Source organism: Syngnathus scovelli, chromosome 12, assembly GCF_024217435.2.
Source record: "Syngnathus scovelli strain Florida chromosome 12, RoL_Ssco_1.2, whole genome shotgun sequence".
NCBI classification, from domain to species: Eukaryota; Metazoa; Chordata; class Actinopteri; order Syngnathiformes; family Syngnathidae; genus Syngnathus; species Syngnathus scovelli.
In genome coordinates, this window is record NC_090858.1 from 306,506 (window position 1) to 322,353 (window position 15,848).

General features: G+C 49.8%; 3 protein-coding genes and 1 long non-coding RNA gene across 7 annotated transcripts; 3 read left to right on the forward strand and 1 right to left on the reverse strand.

Moving 5' to 3' along the window:
- Positions 1 to 2,148: 2,148 nt before the first annotated feature.
- Positions 2,149 to 8,170, forward strand: LOC125978602 (C-type mannose receptor 2-like). 4 transcript variants are annotated; one of them, XM_049736091.2, is made up of 20 exons: positions 2,152 to 2,456; positions 3,206 to 3,405; positions 3,512 to 3,624; positions 4,468 to 4,580; positions 4,665 to 4,706; positions 4,778 to 4,933; positions 5,022 to 5,164; positions 5,407 to 5,530; positions 5,631 to 5,648; positions 5,730 to 5,897; positions 6,067 to 6,189; positions 6,268 to 6,369; positions 6,442 to 6,477; positions 6,806 to 6,934; positions 7,036 to 7,179; positions 7,257 to 7,370; positions 7,460 to 7,614; positions 7,678 to 7,801; positions 7,892 to 7,949; positions 8,030 to 8,170. In XM_049736091.2, exons 1-20 carry the CDS (start codon positions 2,387 to 2,389, stop codon positions 8,109 to 8,111), a joined length of 2,214 nt encoding a protein of 737 aa, XP_049592048.1. In that variant the 5' UTR covers positions 2,152 to 2,386; the 3' UTR covers positions 8,112 to 8,170. The 4 variants fall into 4 exon arrangements, 3 of the variants coding, with proteins under 3 accessions (XP_049592049.1, XP_049592047.1, XP_049592048.1); XM_049736090.2 differs by having other exon boundaries at positions 2,150 to 2,456; positions 5,631 to 5,897; XR_011087835.1 differs by lacking the exon at positions 7,460 to 7,614 and having other exon boundaries at positions 2,149 to 2,456; positions 5,631 to 5,897; positions 8,030 to 8,113.
- Positions 5,239 to 12,262, reverse strand: LOC125978619 (uncharacterized). Its single transcript, XR_007485099.1, has 2 exons — positions 12,134 to 12,262; positions 5,239 to 5,730 (listed from the first exon to the last, which is right to left on the reverse strand). It is a non-coding gene; the product is annotated as an uncharacterized lncRNA (long non-coding RNA).
- On the forward strand, positions 8,145 to 10,673 carry LOC125978614 (uncharacterized). The gene is made up of 8 exons (XM_049736125.1): positions 8,145 to 8,292; positions 8,546 to 8,583; positions 8,651 to 8,824; positions 8,894 to 9,042; positions 9,111 to 9,257; positions 9,326 to 9,411; positions 9,507 to 9,615; positions 9,726 to 10,673. Exons 1-8 carry the CDS (start codon positions 8,234 to 8,236, stop codon positions 9,897 to 9,899), a joined length of 936 nt encoding a protein of 311 aa, XP_049592082.1. The 5' UTR covers positions 8,145 to 8,233; the 3' UTR covers positions 9,900 to 10,673.
- On the forward strand, positions 12,163 to 15,387 carry macroh2a2 (macroH2A.2 histone). The gene is made up of 8 exons (XM_049736120.2): positions 12,163 to 12,334; positions 13,005 to 13,111; positions 13,245 to 13,436; positions 13,521 to 13,625; positions 13,735 to 13,834; positions 13,943 to 14,032; positions 14,120 to 14,294; positions 14,474 to 15,387. Exons 1-8 carry the CDS (start codon positions 12,163 to 12,165, stop codon positions 14,637 to 14,639), a joined length of 1,107 nt encoding a protein of 368 aa, XP_049592077.2. The 3' UTR covers positions 14,640 to 15,387.
- The last annotated feature ends 461 nt before the right edge of the window (positions 15,388 to 15,848 follow it).

Here is a 15,848-nt window from a genome sequence, read left to right on the forward strand (position 1 = left end):
TTGAGGACTACTTTAAATGACTTTCTGCTTGCTTGAGACATATGCGAGTTACTCCCACCTCCGGCCTTTGCCAAAGTCATTGCTCATGCGGCTACGCTTTAATCTATAATAAGTGCGCTCATCTGGTCAGGCCGGCTACTTCAAAATTGGTTTTGAAAGTGATGTTTTGAAACAGTTCAACATTGGGGAAAGTAGTACTTTTGGTGAGCAGGTGTTTTGTCCATTGCAAGCCAGCGCTGACTATGGCTGTCTATGCCCAATTAGCTCTGCCTGCAAAAGCCATCTGCTGGGCCACTTTGGAGCATCTGCTTGGCTACTAACTTCAAGCAGCCTACCCAACAACAGCAACAACAACAACACCAGCAGCAGCAGCAGCAGCAGCAGCACCACCAGACTGCCATCACATTCTGGAAAGCCGATCCAGCCAGCCTTCTTTCAATATACAAATGGCACTCTAGATAGGAGCTTTCTTTTTTCTTTATGCCACAGCCTCATCCATGCCTGACCCTGTTGAACGTTCTCGCACCAAGACATGGCTGGCTACACTCTCATCCTGATCCATCCTTATTCCGACAATAAATCAAGTGAAAATGAAAAGAACAGCTCATTGATCGGTGCATGAAATGGGAATCGTTTGGACGGTTCAACACATGTTCAACTGCTTTTCTATTCTAAAGTAGAACCGGAGCCGAACTTGAAGTTGAGCGGCAAATGACACTCGTCACTAGTCACTAGTCATTTCCTCCGAAATTCAACAGTCTGATGAATACTGTCGAGGAGACGGACCAGCAAGGGCCAATTAGCGCCCCCGGCCCACGTCGGGTCCATTCGCAGTGTTTGAGCGCCATCTGTTTTGAAAGTTGTTGCTCTTTTCCTTTCTACTTGAATGTACAAGTAAGCGAGTGACCTTTCTCTTACAAATTTAGGGACAAGAATTTGTTGCCAACTTTTTGGGGGCTACATAGCCACAGCGAGCACTACGTAGCAACATTACTATGAAGAGAGATAGTTGCCCTGATAGTGAGTGAACAGAGTCACAACTAACAGTAGGCCTAGTCAATTCCGCTTGGAAATAAAAGAAAGATCAATTTAGACGTTTTGTGAATCCAATAGTGAAGAAAATAAGTATGCTTGATCGATGCAAGCAAATGTCTTTTTCTTAACACATGAAATGGAAAACAATTGAGGCCCTTGGCAGGCAACCAACCAACCAACCTTTCCAGTTGCTAATATGCAAAAAGGATTTGGCCACACCAGCTGTCGCGTATAGACAAACGGAGAACTTCAGACAGCTCTGCACTGACCTCTACTGGTGTACTGCAATACAGCAGCAACCAGTGCAGTGTCCGGCAGTTCTTACCAAACGTACCGGGGGGGGGGGGGCGCACATTGCTCATTGTAAAATGTCTCGTTCATTCCAATCATGAAAAGAAAAGAACACCATTGGCCCTGCCCACATAGAAACGTGATGATTCATTAAAGAATTCCATTTGACAAGAAGTCAAATCCCAATTGGACTCACTCCTAACCATTTCATGAAATGTTACTTTACAAAAGCAAGACTATTTCACATGAAATGAATATTTCCTGTTCAAATGAAAGAATTGCTGTTGCTCACACAGTTTGAAACAGCATAGCTGCTGCACAAGATGAAAACAACAGGAGCCATGTTTAACTGTATACAATCCATAGAGATGGAGTCAAAGAGCGAAATATGATACCTAGATAGAAATATATATATATATATATATATATATCATAAATATATCAAATCTATGGCCATAGGGACAGTAGAGTGAGAAACCATGCACCCGCCCAACCATGCAGTGCTTTGGCCACAGCATGATTTGGTTTTTCTCTCTCCATTTGCTGGATCTGGCTTCTCGCCTTGTGGCAGCCAAAGAACTTGTCTCGAGAAGATGCATGGCTCTCGGCTCATCACAAGGAGCACGCATTGATTTTGTGGCTATCAAATCATTTTGAGGTCAATCCAATTTAGGGCAAAAGATCTCCATTTGATCATGTTGCCCTCACTTGAACTCCTGCCCCTGCCTCCATTCAAAGCCAAGCGGGCGAGGGAGGGAGCGGGCGGGCGGGCGAGCGGAGCTGCCAAGACGGCCGAAGCTTTCAAGTGACACCATAAGGCGCTTTGAGAGGGAATGAAGACTCCAGCTCTTCGTCATGACCATCGCGCGTCCCACGTCACGTTTGCTCTGTGGCGTGTCTGCACGCCTGCTCGCTCGCTCGCTCGCTCGCTCGGCCTTGTGAGCGCTGTGCTCCCCTCAAATTTTTTCTCCGCTGGACCCGTAGAAGAAATTCAAATCCGAATCCTGCTGCTGCTGCTGCTGCCGCCGCTGCTGACTTTTTCGGGCGGGCTGCGGACACCATGATGATGATGGTGCGCGCACTTGGCGTGTTAGTGCTTGCCTTGAGCGTCTGGAAGACGCTTGGTAACGGTAAGCCAATTCACTTGGAATTGTTCCAAAAGAAAACGAATATTTCAAGGCAACGCATTTGGGGAGAATGTCAAAGGAATAGGTAGTATTTGGAAGTTGAACTAAGGTTGTAAAACGCTTTTCCCCATTTCTCAAGCAAAGCAATTAACCCCGTTAACCAAACAAATGGTTAGACATGACAAGAAGGTGCAATTTCTGGAGATATGACGTGTGAATGTGAGAATTACAATTGTTTTTCTGCGTGCTGATTTTTTGCCGTGATGTCGCCATCGCTCGTCTTTTATCCATTTTTATTGCGTACTAGCTCGTCTTGTTCTTCCAATTTTGCTCGTTTTCTTTCCTTTGATGCCAAGTTCACGACTTTCACTGCACTTTCAGTTTGATATGGTGCGTAGTGCACCATGCCTCGGGGATTGATTTGATACGGTGCGTAGTGCACCACGCCGTGGGGATTGATTTGATATGGTGCGTAGTGCACCACGCCGTGGGGATTGATTATACATTCAAATCTGACACCAACCAAGTGATAAATCAAGTGAGTCCATGTCATCTGTCTGAGAATGAATATTCAAGTCTGCCCTCCAAAGCGAGGAGGCTAAGATGGTCAATTGGAAGATGAGCCACACTCGTACGCTGAATGAATGATGTGAGAAGGAACATTTGTGATAAGATGGGCATGTGTGATGGCCACAAATGAGGGAAGATGTTTTGAGATCAGTCAGTGTGTATCGCCGCCGCCACACATCTAGCGCTGGTGTGCAAACGCGGATGGAGGCGCTACGGCCCCAACTGTTACAAGCATATAAACGTCACCAACGGTTGGCTGGGAGCCCACAACAACTGCACCATGATGGGCGCCGACCTGACCTCCATCACCTCCAAGGAAGAGGAAGACTTTGTGAAGAACACAATGGGCGACGTTCCCTTCTGGATCGGACTCTCCAATCTGGTGCGTCGAAGCTTAGCCATTGAGCGAGCGAGCGAGCGAGCGTCTTTTGATGGTGTTGTGCGACGGGATTGACCAGCGCCAGCAATGCATTGTTTGTTCCCTGCAGGAATGCCACAGCACCTGGTGTCACATGGCGGTCAAAGGGCCAAAGAGGAAGTACACTTGGTCCGACAAGGCTGTGGTCAACTACACCAACTGGGCTCCCAATCAAAAGGAAAGGTTAGAGGAAAAGGCTTTGCTTTGCTTTGCTTTGATTGAAGGAAGGGTTTGCTGTCACATTTTGCATCAAGCAGGCTCAAAATTCTGTAATGTTTCTGTACATCAAATAATAAGATAAGGCCCGGCCGGGGTGCGACTTATACTCGGGAACGATGATGTGTAAAATGATGAACGCGTATCGTTTCACGTGTTATTTTCACACAAAACCGGCGCTCTAGGCCCGCGGACTAATCGGAACTGATGAGGAGTCTGACGTAAAGCACGTAGAAGAGGAAGGAAGTGCTGCAGCTTCGACTTCCGGGGTTGTTTAGAAGTGGATAACACGGAGGTTGGGATTTAATGATTTGGAGTGAGGCACACGGAGCATGTTATTCATGCTATAGGTTTTTGAATAAATACCAGACGCGTTCTCAGTTCCTCGTAGCTTATGTGTTTACGTAACGTTAGCATAGCGTACCATCGACCGAGCCTATTCTATTTGATTGAAGTTGCCTTTCAAGATGACGTGTCTGTTCTTGGTGTTGGCTTTTACCAAGTAACTTGAGCCCCAAAACGCGACTAATGCGACTCCGGTGCGACTTTATGGTCTCCTTTATGGTGCATTTTATGGCTGGTGCGACTTGTACTGGAGCCATTTATAATCCGGAAAATAGGGTGATATTAAATAGCTTTTAAACCTGCTCTCAAAGTCCCAAGTCAAATTCCTTGTTTGGCACGCTCAAACATGGCGAATAAAAACGCTTGATTGAATCTTAAAGCTGCAAAGGTGTCTTTTGTTCCTGTTCTTAATTTGTTTGGACATTTGCTTTGTCCCTCTTTGTCGGTCACTGTACCAACCAACAGCTCTGAATTTGAGTGGTGCGCGTACGTCAATCAAGGCGCTCTCAGCTCCAACGGCTCGTGGAGGTACGGCTCGTGCGACTCCTCATTGCCGTTCATATGCAAAATGACAAACGGTAAGCCCGCACTCGACGGTCGTCACGTTGGAAGGAAGGAAGGACGGACGGAGAGGCGCAATCACGTTGTTTTCCTTCCCGCAGGCTCCGACAAAGACGACAGTTTGCTTTTCGAGCCCATGCAGAGTGAGTGGCATTTTTGCACTTGAGCGAGCAACTGTGGTGGTTTTTCTCTCAATATTACTTTTGGCCTTCAGCTTCTCTCTGCAGCCCCGGTGACTTGGTCTATGGCAAATTGTGTTATCATTTTGCGAAGACGCTTAAAACCTGGCGGGGAGCTAAGGCCTACTGCAGAAGATGGGGAGGTAACGTGGCATACTACCACACGCTGGAAGAGGCCAAATGGGTGTATGGTGAGCAAGGCTTAGCACATAGCAACACAATGCCAGCCATCAAGTTTTGCCAAAAGTCTATAAGCTGCTGCTATTCTCCTTCCTTGAGATCACACGCGAGTCATCGAGCGTGTGTCTAAGAATAATGCAACGAGATCTCCATGGGTGGGCCTTGAGAGGGACGTGTACAGCAGGTCATCCAGTTCCGAGTACGTGTTCACTGATGGCACACGCGCTAATAGGGAACTGAACGTAAGTAACGCAGCATTTTCATTTGGCAAGATTGAGCCCACAGAATGTGACAGACAGGAAAAGAAAGAAATGAATAAATAGGAAAAATGCAATTCATTTGGCAGGCGGCAAATAAATAGGAAAAATGCAATTCATTTGGCAGGCGCCAAGTGTAATGAGGACAAAACGCATGCTATTTAATTAACTCACTTGAGTCCAAAATGAAAGAAGGCCCTTGCTAAGCACACCGACATGGTCCACAGCACAAAATGGTGTGGTCGAAGAAAAGTTCCAAAGACGAGAAGCTGAACTGCGCTTACCTGTTAGCTTCCGGAGAGCTCTTTGACTACAACTGCTCCAATCATGCTCCAGTCGTCTGTAACAAAGGTCCGTGGGTCATACCGAGCTAGCTAGCCAGCCAGCCAGCCAGCCAGTTGATTTGTGCTCATCTCATTGTTTGCTCCCTCTCTGGCGTGCATCCCTGCAGCCAAGCTTCAGCAGCCAGGTCAGTGGCCGCCGCCGCCGCCATCACAGCTTGTGTGCCATTTGTCTCCCGACTTGTTTTCTCCCGACTTCTTGCTTGCAGGCTGGAATGACAAATGCGGCTGGATGTGGCTGTACAACCCGGTCAACAACTTCTGCTACCTAATAAGAAGCATCCAGAGAAGCTGGAAGCAGGCACGAGATGACTGCGCCCGCAATGGAGCCACCCTGCTCACCATCACCAGCACCTATGAGCAGGGTTTCATACATGGTAGGATCTGTCTAGCTCTTTCGAGCCTATTCTCTCTCTCTCTCTCGCTCTCTCTCTCCCTCCAGCCTGTCTGACCTCTCCTGCCATCCTGCAACACGCATTGCATTGCATTGCGCTCGCTATTCAGCACTTGTCAACTCTTGCTTTGTGTTTGAACTTGGATCCAAAGGTCGCAGCAAGGTTCTGCCGAGCGACAAGGTCTCTTTTTGGATGAATGCCAATACGTCCTTTTATGACTACGGCGCCAAGTGGGCCGATGGAACCCCTTTCGCTTACACCCGAGTGGATGCAGGTTTGTCTGAAAGCCGGCTAACATTTATCTATCGGCTTGCTTGTGTCAAAAAATGCAGCTGGACGTTTTCTGTCGCAGCTGACCCGGCTAGCCAGGGATGTCTGAGATTTGTCAGCGGCAGCAGCTCCTGGAAGATGAGCAGTTGCTATGACCTGAGCGGCTACATCTGCATGAGAAGAGGTGCGACCTGACGCTACTCTTGATATGCAGGCGGCATGGTGTCGACATGCGTGTTTGCCTTTGGTCTTGCAGCAAATACGTCGCAACCTCTGCTGCTGCCTCACGACGGTAAGAAAGTCACTCCAAAGGCTACGAGAGAGAGAGAGAGAGAGAGGAATGAGCCACCTTCCTTCCTTCCTTCCTTCCTTCCTTCCTTCCTTCCTTCCTTCCTTCCTTCCTTCCTTCCTTCCTTCCTTCCTTCCTTCCTTCCTTCCTTCCTTCCTTCCTTCCTTCCTTCCTTCCTTCCTTCCTTCCTTCCTTCCTTCCTTCCTTCCCTCCCTCCCTCCCTCCCTCCCTCCCTCCCTCCCTCCCTCCCTCCCTCCCTACCTACCTCCCTACCTACCTACCTACCTACCTCCCTCCCTCCCTCCCTCCCTCCCTCGGCCGCCCCCCGTAGGCTTTGCGAACCGCGACATGTGCATGGACGAAGACAACCGCATCGCGTGTCCTGAGGGTCAAGCCATCCGTATCCAGTCGGCCTTCTACGGATGGAGGCGTCAGCGCGTCTGTTCAAACTACCTGGGCGGTAGGACGCCAGTGGAGAAATGTTTCATGTCAAGAATTGAAGCTTGGATAAGGCTACTCGGTACAACGGGCCTGCTGCTATGGCTGTGTTGTGACTTGCAGAAAAGTGCACGGTGGAAGGTGCCCTCCTTCACTACAGGAACCAATGCAAGAACCATCGCGAGTGCTTCATTGAGCCTATGGCGACCGACGCCTGCCCTGATGTCCCCAAATACCTCCAGATGGTCTACAGCTGTGAACCCCAAGGTAAGCTTCATCTTGTTGTTCTCAAAAGAATGGAGGGAGTCCTTTGAGCGCAATGGTAACTTGTTGCTTTTCCCAAGAGTGCCTTCAAAGTCAGCTCATCGGGAGGATGTCAGCCTCCTCCTCCCTAGGAAAAAGAGGCCCTCACAACGCGCTCCTGGACGGGCCGAGCTGCTGGAAGCCAAGCGAAAACCGTACGTCGAAAATTCAGCACTCACTCTTGCGTGCGTGCGTGCGTGCGTGCGTGCTTGCAGTTTGAATCGAGCCCCCCCCCCGTCTTCAGCAATCGGCAGCTGGATCCAGATGAACCTCGGTCGCGTGGTAAAAGTGACGGCTATCGTCATCCAGTCGTGTCCTTCTTTTGCCTTCACGTCCTGGTCCAAACTTGTCATGCAACATAGCGTGGACAATGTGTTATGGACTAACCACTCTCAGCAAGTGAGTGAGAAGACAGATCAGATCCCGATTTCAGCCCCAATTCAAAGCTAATCTTCTCTCTAGTTTGTCACTGGCGGGACTCAGCATTTGGGCACGCCCCTGTCGGCTCGCTTCATCCGCATCCTGCCGTTGGAGTACAGCGGGAGCTTTGGCCTCCGCTGTGGTGTCTTAGGATGCGTGCCTAACAGTGAGCAAGACAAAACAAGACAAGAATGCTGCTGCTGCTGCTCTAACTCTTCATCTTTTGCCTGCCTGCCTGCCTGCCTGCCCCCCACAGATCTGATCAGCTGCGATGACACCCCCAAAAGCGTCCGCTTCAACGGTGCTCCAAAGACGTGAGGCGCCGCCGCGCTCGTTGAGTGACAGGAAGGAACGCTATTTCCTGAAACCTTTCAGCTGTGTCTGTCTTTTGCAGGGTCTACTGTTCAGCAGGTTGCTCCAAATCGGGTTACACACACTTGGAAAAGTTCTTGTACAAAATGGTACGTGATGGATGATAGCCTGAGCTTGCCGCTTGAGTTCTCATTGATTTCTTCTGTGAGCGGAGAATTCCAGCATCTGCGCGGCCGCACTTCACGCCGGCGTCATTCGAAAGGAGATTGGAGGAGTGTGTACTTTGATGAGCGGTCTGAAAACAGTCGCCACCGTCTTCACTCAAAACGGACTCGTCGTGCAAGAGTGAGTGGCCTGCCTGCCTGCCTGCCTGCCTGCCTGCCTGCCTGCCTGCCTGGCTGCCTGCCTGGCTGCCTGCCTGGCTGCCTGCCTGGCTGCCTGCCTGCCTGCCTGCCTGCCTGCCTGCCTGCCTGCCTGCCTGCGTGGCTGGCTGGCCGGCCTGCGTGGCTGGCTGTCTGGCCGGCCGGCCATAAAGGCCGCCCGCCCGCCCGCCTGCCTCTTTGAAGTCCGCTCCCTAAGAGCCTTTCAATATCCACAGACATGACCCCGAAAAGGCTTTCACCTTTGCAGACGGAGGTGAGTTTATCAATCATCAGTCTTTGCGCTGCAACTTTTGATGACGCCGGATCTCATCCATCGACAGAGCTGAGATGCTCAGGACCCGACTGGGCGGAGTTTGCAGGCTTTTGCTACAAACCTTTTGAGGAGAGAAAGACATGGGCCGATGCTGACTACGCCTGCAAAGGTCTTGGCACTGAGCTCGTGTCCATCCAGTCCCGGGCCGAGCAGGAGTGGCTGAAAGACTCCTTGTACTTTGGTGAGAAGGCTGCTTCACGCCAAGACATCTGACCCCGTGATCTGATCCGATGCGATCCATTTCCCGTAGAGACCGGCAACAGGTGGACCGGACTGAACGACTTGGCAGTTGGCGGCGCCTTCATGTGGTCGGACCGCCGCAATGTGACATTTACCGACTGGAACGCTGGACAACCCAACTTGTCTAGGTCAAACGACTGCGTGGCGGCCGGTTACCTGGTACGCGCAGAAACGAGTATTTGGTCCACGGCGTCGGCTGAAAATGGTCCCTCCCGTTTGTCTTTCAGACTGGAAGATGGATGCGGATGTCCTGCCAAACTCCCAATCTATTCATGTGTAAAACGCCCACAGCCTTTTACGCGCTTGGGAGTCAAGCCGATCCACAAAGCAATCCGAAGCTGTCCACCAGCGTGCTCACCATGAGAAATTATGCGGTGAGTTGGATCGACGCAGAGTGGAGTGCCAAAATGATGCTCACTCAAGATCACGTGTATGCGTACAGCACCAATACTTCTACGTCCAGTTTGACAACGGGCTCCGTGTGAACGACAACATCACAATCACAGGACGAGTCAGCCGGACGGATCGGTACGGCGTAGACGTGCAATACTATGGGAGGGAGGGAGGGAGCAGGAAAATCAATCCACTTGTCCCCAGTGATGATGTTTGTACATTTGTTGCAGGTTTCAAGTCAGCCTGCACATGGGCTTGACCAAAGTGGCGCTGCAGTTGAATTTGAGCATGCAAAAAAACGCTACGCTGACTGCCACTGAACAAGGCGTCCGTTTCAAGGTGACGGAGGACCACGTCACTAACACGCGTAGTCTTGCTTGCTTGCTTGTTCCCCCTCCCACGTGACCAAAGTCTGCTTTGTTGACGCGCATTTGTCCCGCTGTGCTTAGATTGTCATCCAGTGCGGCGAGCAAGCTTTCCGCACGCTCATCAACGAGGCCCTTCCGCTCATCCGCCCGTACCAAATGTACCGCCCCGATAACATCACGCAGCTGCACCTGCTTGGTGACGCCTTGCTGAGGGCTAACGACCTCCAAATGGAGCTCCAGATGAAGCCATTGTGAGCCAAACGACGTCAACGCATGCACAAATATACTTGTCAAAAGGTACTCGGAAGTTGAGTCAAAAGCGCAGACGTTACAAAATCGAAATGAGCCCAGGAAGAGGTTCTAAAAGCAAAACACTCCAAATATTTCAAAGATTGCGTTTGAGCCAAGCGTAGGTCAATGTTGTGAAGGTCATGGACAAAAGTTGGCCAAACTTTGCAGCAGAACTGCACACTTCTAGCATAGGAAGGCCAAGATTTAGTTCAATCAAGGAGAAGGTGGATTTAAATCATCCAGTTTGACTTGAAAATGTTGACCGACAAAGGACATTTCAAAGTACAATAGAGGTTCAGAAAAGTCTAGATTTTCCCTTCTTGACGGATGATTGGACAGCAATGATGCAGATTTGCTAAAGTTACTAACGCCATGACCCAAGCGGAAGCTGAACAGTAGTAGCGAGCTCTGCGGCTAAACTCAGAAATGGCAGTGCCCCCTCTGAGGAAAGAACTAAAGCAAGAAAGTACGATTTGTATTTAGCCTGTGAGGTTTATTTTGCACGTTTTGAATTAAACGTGGCTATGTGTATTTCTTCGTATCCATTTTGAACACTATAAGCATTTTGGACCATTGTTGTCGCCTGCCTGCCTGCCTGCTCGTTTTGAACATGATGTAGCCTTAAGCATTTTGGACTGTTGTTGTTGCCTGCATGCTCCTTTTGAACACTATGTAGCCTTAAGCATTTTGGATTCCAATGTACTTGCCTGCATGCTCAATAAAGTTGCAAAGACAAAACCTTGTCTGACATTTCCACCGAGTGCAAGAGGCAAGGTTGGAGGGAGAAGTGTGTCCGATTGAAACACCAAAAAAGCCTGAGATGAAATGACAGAAATGTAAAAAGAGAAAATGCAATAATGCAAGGGGCCAGAATAATTTGCATTTTTTTACTTGTTCTAACTATCTCTGCAGCCCAGTAGTGTGGTCCGCAAAGTGATAGTGGGCCGCTGTGCCCCATTCGAGCTTTACGCCTCGCGACACCCCTGCGTTACAGTGATTGGAAAAGGTCAAAAATCAAAGTTGAAGAGCATATTTCATTCCAAATGTGGCCGCCATTCTATTTCCATTGGGACATGATCAGACAAAGCCTGTCAGCTTAACGTCGATATTTGTAAGAATATACAAAAAGAAAGCCCACAATTTCGGTGGTGTGCGATTGATTGATTGCTGGCGCCTAGACTTGTTCGAAATCAACTGGTGGATCACGACGCAAGTGTCGTTACAGGGGGGCGTTTTTTGCTTTTGGTTTTTTGCTAACCCCCCACCACCACCACCATCGGGTATTGAATTTTTCCCCTTTCCAGCATCAGTAGCAGCAGCAGCACAGAGCCAGCCAGCCAGCCAGCCAGCCAGCCAGCCAGCCAGCAGCCTCCGGAGGTCCATAAACCCTGCGCTTGTCCTTCTTGCTGTGTTTTTAACAGGGGCTTGAAGGGGAAAGCAGCTAAATTACATCGGGACAGCCGGCTCTGCTCTACCCTGGCCGACTGGATTCATCTGGCGTGTTCGCTTCAGGAGCAACGAGGGCGGGCGGGCGCGCTTATCTCGTGTACGCGTGCGTGCGTGCCAGAAAAACAGGTAGGAAACTTAGAGCGTTGCGCTCCATTCACGCATATGTTTTGCAGGCGCTACTCTCCATGTCTGATGTGCTTGTCATGAGGATCGGAACTGTGCATGTCAAAATAAGACGAAAAGGAAAAGCCTAACCTATCAAAATAACAGTAGCGAGTTGTGCCGCGTCATTTGACAACCAAATGGTTCTTTAAATTGCATATGTGTCTCGGGTACGGCACGGCACTAGGTTTCGGATTCCGTGTTTATACCGCTAGTAAGTGACACGAATGTGCAATGGCAGCGTCTGCGCAGCAGCGTTGTTGACTTGTGCTTGCGAAGCGCTCCCCCCTGCCCGTCCTGCCCGTTCGTCCGTCCTGCCCGTCCGTCCGTCCGTCCGTCTTTTGCTTTGGCTGCGTGAAGTGTGCCTGTATCGCTCCGCTCAGCGAGCGAGTTAGTGCAGACACGACACGATGCGTGACTCAATGGCGTCGCAATGTTCCAAAACATTGCAATAAGCTTTCATCATTGAACAACGTCATCAAACGCTTCCCAGAAATACGTTCAAAATGATTGCCTCCGATTCGCGGCGCGGTGGACCTGACATATGCACAAGCAAAGTATTGGGACACCTGGCAGTGCATCCTTACCTGTGTCTCTTAGCGCATCTGGAGGGAGGATGTCAGCCAGAGGGGGGAAAAAGAAGGTGACCAAGCTGTCCCGCTCAGCCCGGGCAGGGGTCATCTTCCCCGTCGGCCGAATGATGAGGTATCTGCGCACTGGCACACACAAGTATCGCATTGGCATGGGGGCGCCAGTCTACATGGCAGCAGTCATCGAATATTTGGCAGGTAAGATGGCAGCGCAACGCAACGCAACGGCACGGCACGGCTTTTTGCTTACACTCTCTGTGGCAATCCAACTTTTCTCCTCCTCCTCCTCCTCCTCCTCCTTTTTTGGAGATACACTGCAGTTCCCAAGTCCGTATTAGCACCAAAATGTATTCATTTTTTTAAACATTTCAAATTAGCAACTGTCATGAAGAGATTGGAGCTGGGCGACCAAATGCAGCTTGGACCAGCTTGGTTTATTGAAGGGAACTCCAAAGATAGACGAGAACAGACCGGACCGGACCGGAGACTAGACACAAGAAGACATGAGACGAGACCAAGCCGACAGGGAGGGAAACTCGGACAGGACTTAAATACAAGACAGGTAACGAGAGGCAGGTGCCGGGCGGCAATTACATAGATTGTGAGCAGACACAGGAGGGGAGGGGAGGGGAGGGGAGGGGAGGGCAGGGGAGGGCAGGGCAGGGCAGGGCAGGGGAGGGGCGACGCCAACACAAACCATGGCAAACAAACGGAGACGGATCGTGACAGCAACACCCAACATTCACAACGCACCAAACCAACATCTGACATTAATGATGACTGTGTCGACGTTAACGGATGCTTGCTCACCCTGATTTGGGGGGCATAGCTAACGTCTCATGAATTTCCACTGTCTTCTCCGTTGTAGCGGAGATTTTGGAGTTGGCCGGAAACGCTGCAAGGGACAACAAAAAAGGCAGAATCACGCCAAGACATATTAAGTTGGCCGTGGCCAACGACGAGGAGCTTAACCAGGTAGCGACAAGCGTCCGTTGCTGGAGTTAGCGACACCTTTTTTTTGCCCATTTCCAAAACAGCTTCTCTGATCAGCTTTATTCTATCATGATGAAAGGAGAAAATACAGTACCTTTCCATCCATATTTTCCAGCTTCTTCGTGGCGTGACCATATCGAACGGAGGGGTTCTGCCTCGCATTCATCCGGAGCTTCTCTCCAAGAAGCGAGGAAGCCGAGTCAAAGCCGACAGCCAGGCCGAGAAGCAGGAATCGGCCCGCGCCAAAAGCACCAAAGCCAGCAATGCCTCGAAAAAGGTTAAAGGCAAACGAGGGCGAAAACCAAAGGTCGGTCACCAAAACTAGCCCCCCCCCCTCCCCCAGCAGTGCTAGCGTTAACGTATACTTTGTACCCTTCTCCATCTGGCATAGAGCACAGACAACGACAAAGAATCCGTACCCAACTCCACGGTGGAAGATGGCCCAGGAGATGGCTTTACCATCCTCTCAGCCAAGAGCCTGTTCCTTGGTCAAAAGGTAAGACTGTGAACTAAATAACAAATGGCCGGCCGGCCGGCCGGCCACATTTGCTCTTCACCGTGGCTTTTCCGCCCAACACCATGCTGTGGATGACGGCCAACGGCAGCTGTCTCTCACGGTGACTGAAATGGGCAAAATCGGAACCATCAAGGTGGATGCTATCATTAACCCTACAAATGCAGAGATGGACCTCAAAGACGGTGTAGGTGAGAAAGCAGCGCATTGGAGACCTCTTTCTACCTTTTAGTACTCATCTGTTGCTGCTGCTGCTGCCGCCGCTGCCGCCGCTGCCGCCGCCGCCGCGTTGTTTGCAGGCAATGCTTTGGAGAAGGCAGGAGGGCAAGAATTCCTGGAGGGAGTCAAGGAGTTACGGAAAGCACAGGGACCTTTGGAAGTGGCGTCAGGTACCCATTTGTCCACTGTTGCAAGGAAGGAATTGGATCTTTGTGCTGGCCTCCATTTGCTGATGCATTATTTTCGCCGCTGTGCAGTGGCAGTGAGCCAGGCCAGTGGAATGACAGCCCGCGTCGTCATTCACTGCAATGTTCCTCAGTGGGGTTCAGACAAGTGTGAAGAACATCTAGAAAAGACAGTGGAGAACTGCCTCTCGGCCGCAGAGGAGAAGAAATTCAAGTCTTTGGCTTTCCCGGCACTCCCTGCTGGACGGTGAGGGAGGACACACCCACTTTTAACTTGGCTCAGGGGGGGTCACTGGGATGGATTGAGTGACAAAAAAAAAAAAAGGAAACCTTGCCAATGTTTAGCTTTCCCAATGTTACCAGATGAATTTGAGACTCAGTTTGTCAAAATGGTGAACCTCCCTTTCGCTCTCCCCTCCCTGACAGGAATGGATTCCCAAAGCCAACAGCTGCCCAGCTCATCCTCAAGGCCATCTCCAACCACTTTGTGTCATCCACCAACTCCTCTTTGAAAAACATATACTTTGTGGTGTTTGACAGCGAGAGCATCGGAATATACCTTCAGGAAATGGCCAAGTTGGACTCCAAGTGAGAGGACTCGTGAGGATTTTGCTCGCTGTCTGGCTGGCTGGCTGGCTGTCTGGCTGGCTGGCTGGCTGGCTGGCTGTCTGGCTGTCTGGCTGGCTGGCTGGCTGTCTGGCTGGCTGGCTGGCTGGCTGGCTGGCTGGCTGGCTGGCTGGCTGGCTGGCTGGCTGGCTGGCTGGCTGGCTGGCTGGCTGGCTGGCTGGCTGGCTGCTGTCAATGAAAAGTAAATCCTTGTTTGATCTTTCTTTGCATCCTTTCCCTACTTTAAGTTCATCATTCAAATGTAAATATCAAACCAAGTAAAGAGAAGAGAAGAAAAGGGGATCAAAAGGGTTCAAAGCTACGTACCTTTTCCACACAGGGCCAGCTAACTGTAAAGATTTGGTTTGCCTTTCGTCAATCAAATCACCATTTGCACTGCATTCCTTCTGTTTACATTTGTTTGATGATCGTAAAAAAGGGGAAATTGAAAAAAGTAACAATTTGAGAGAGAGAGAGAGAGATAAGAGGCTGCTTTTTTTTTTTTTTTTTTTTTTTAGCAGGAGTGGCTCCAAGTGAAATTTCAAAGGAAAGCTGTATGTTGCTGTCTGTCCCTTAGAGATTTGAAGTCCCTGATTTTGCCATTAGGTTGCTGTGTCACAGGTGTTTTTGCATTCCATGTACAAATAGAAGTTATTTCTTGGCTTCGGTAGTTTCTGATACGGGGGGGGGGTATATGGTTGTCATTTTGCTTTGAAATAAAATGTTTGACATCATTTGCTTCTGGGTGAGCATTTCACGTGTGAAACCAAGGCTGGATTGCAACAAGCTCTGCTTCATTTCGACGACTCTTAAACCAAGGTGCACCCCAACCGTGATTGAGAATTCATTTGAAACGGACATTTGGGATGCTTTCATGCTATGCTATGATAATAATGGCTGCATCTTTTAGGTGAGGTTTTTTCATTTTATGGTCAACAGGTACGTATTTGCGCTATTTGGGCTTTATGAAGGAAAGCGTTTTGGAGCTAAACAGGAAGAGCGGCGGTGACAGAAATGCAGGTGTAGCTAGCGACGACTGCGGCGAGCGACAGTCCAATGGTCCCCAAACCTTTCTTGCAATTTGACAACGACCACATTGAAGAAACAACATCTTGGGAATTTTCACGTTCCTCTTACCTTATAAAAGAAAACATTACGTTATTGCAAATATACTAGCCGAGTTCTTTCCCCTCTA

Coding starts and splice junctions, on each gene's coding strand:
- LOC125978602 (XM_049736090.2), top strand. CDS start 2,387: ATGATGATGATGGTGCGCGCACTTGGCGTGTTAGTGCTTGCCTTGAGC. Junction 5,165..5,406: donor GCGCTAATAGGGAACTGAAC/GTAAGTAACGCA, acceptor CATGGTCCACAG/CACAAAATGGTGTGGTCGAA. Junction 7,802..7,891: donor CTTAGGATGCGTGCCTAACA/GTGAGCAAGACA, acceptor TGCCCCCCACAG/ATCTGATCAGCTGCGATGAC.
- macroh2a2 (XM_049736120.2), top strand. CDS start 12,163: ATGTCAGCCAGAGGGGGGAAAAAGAAGGTGACCAAGCTGTCCCGCTCA. Junction 12,335..13,004: donor AGTCATCGAATATTTGGCAG/GTAAGATGGCAG, acceptor TCTCCGTTGTAG/CGGAGATTTTGGAGTTGGCC. Junction 13,437..13,520: donor AACGAGGGCGAAAACCAAAG/GTCGGTCACCAA, acceptor CATCTGGCATAG/AGCACAGACAACGACAAAGA.
- LOC125978614 (XM_049736125.1), top strand. CDS start 8,234: ATGAGCGGTCTGAAAACAGTCGCCACCGTCTTCACTCAAAACGGACTC. Junction 9,258..9,325: donor TCACCATGAGAAATTATGCG/GTGAGTTGGATC, acceptor GTATGCGTACAG/CACCAATACTTCTACGTCCA. Junction 9,412..9,506: donor CGAGTCAGCCGGACGGATCG/GTACGGCGTAGA, acceptor CATTTGTTGCAG/GTTTCAAGTCAGCCTGCACA.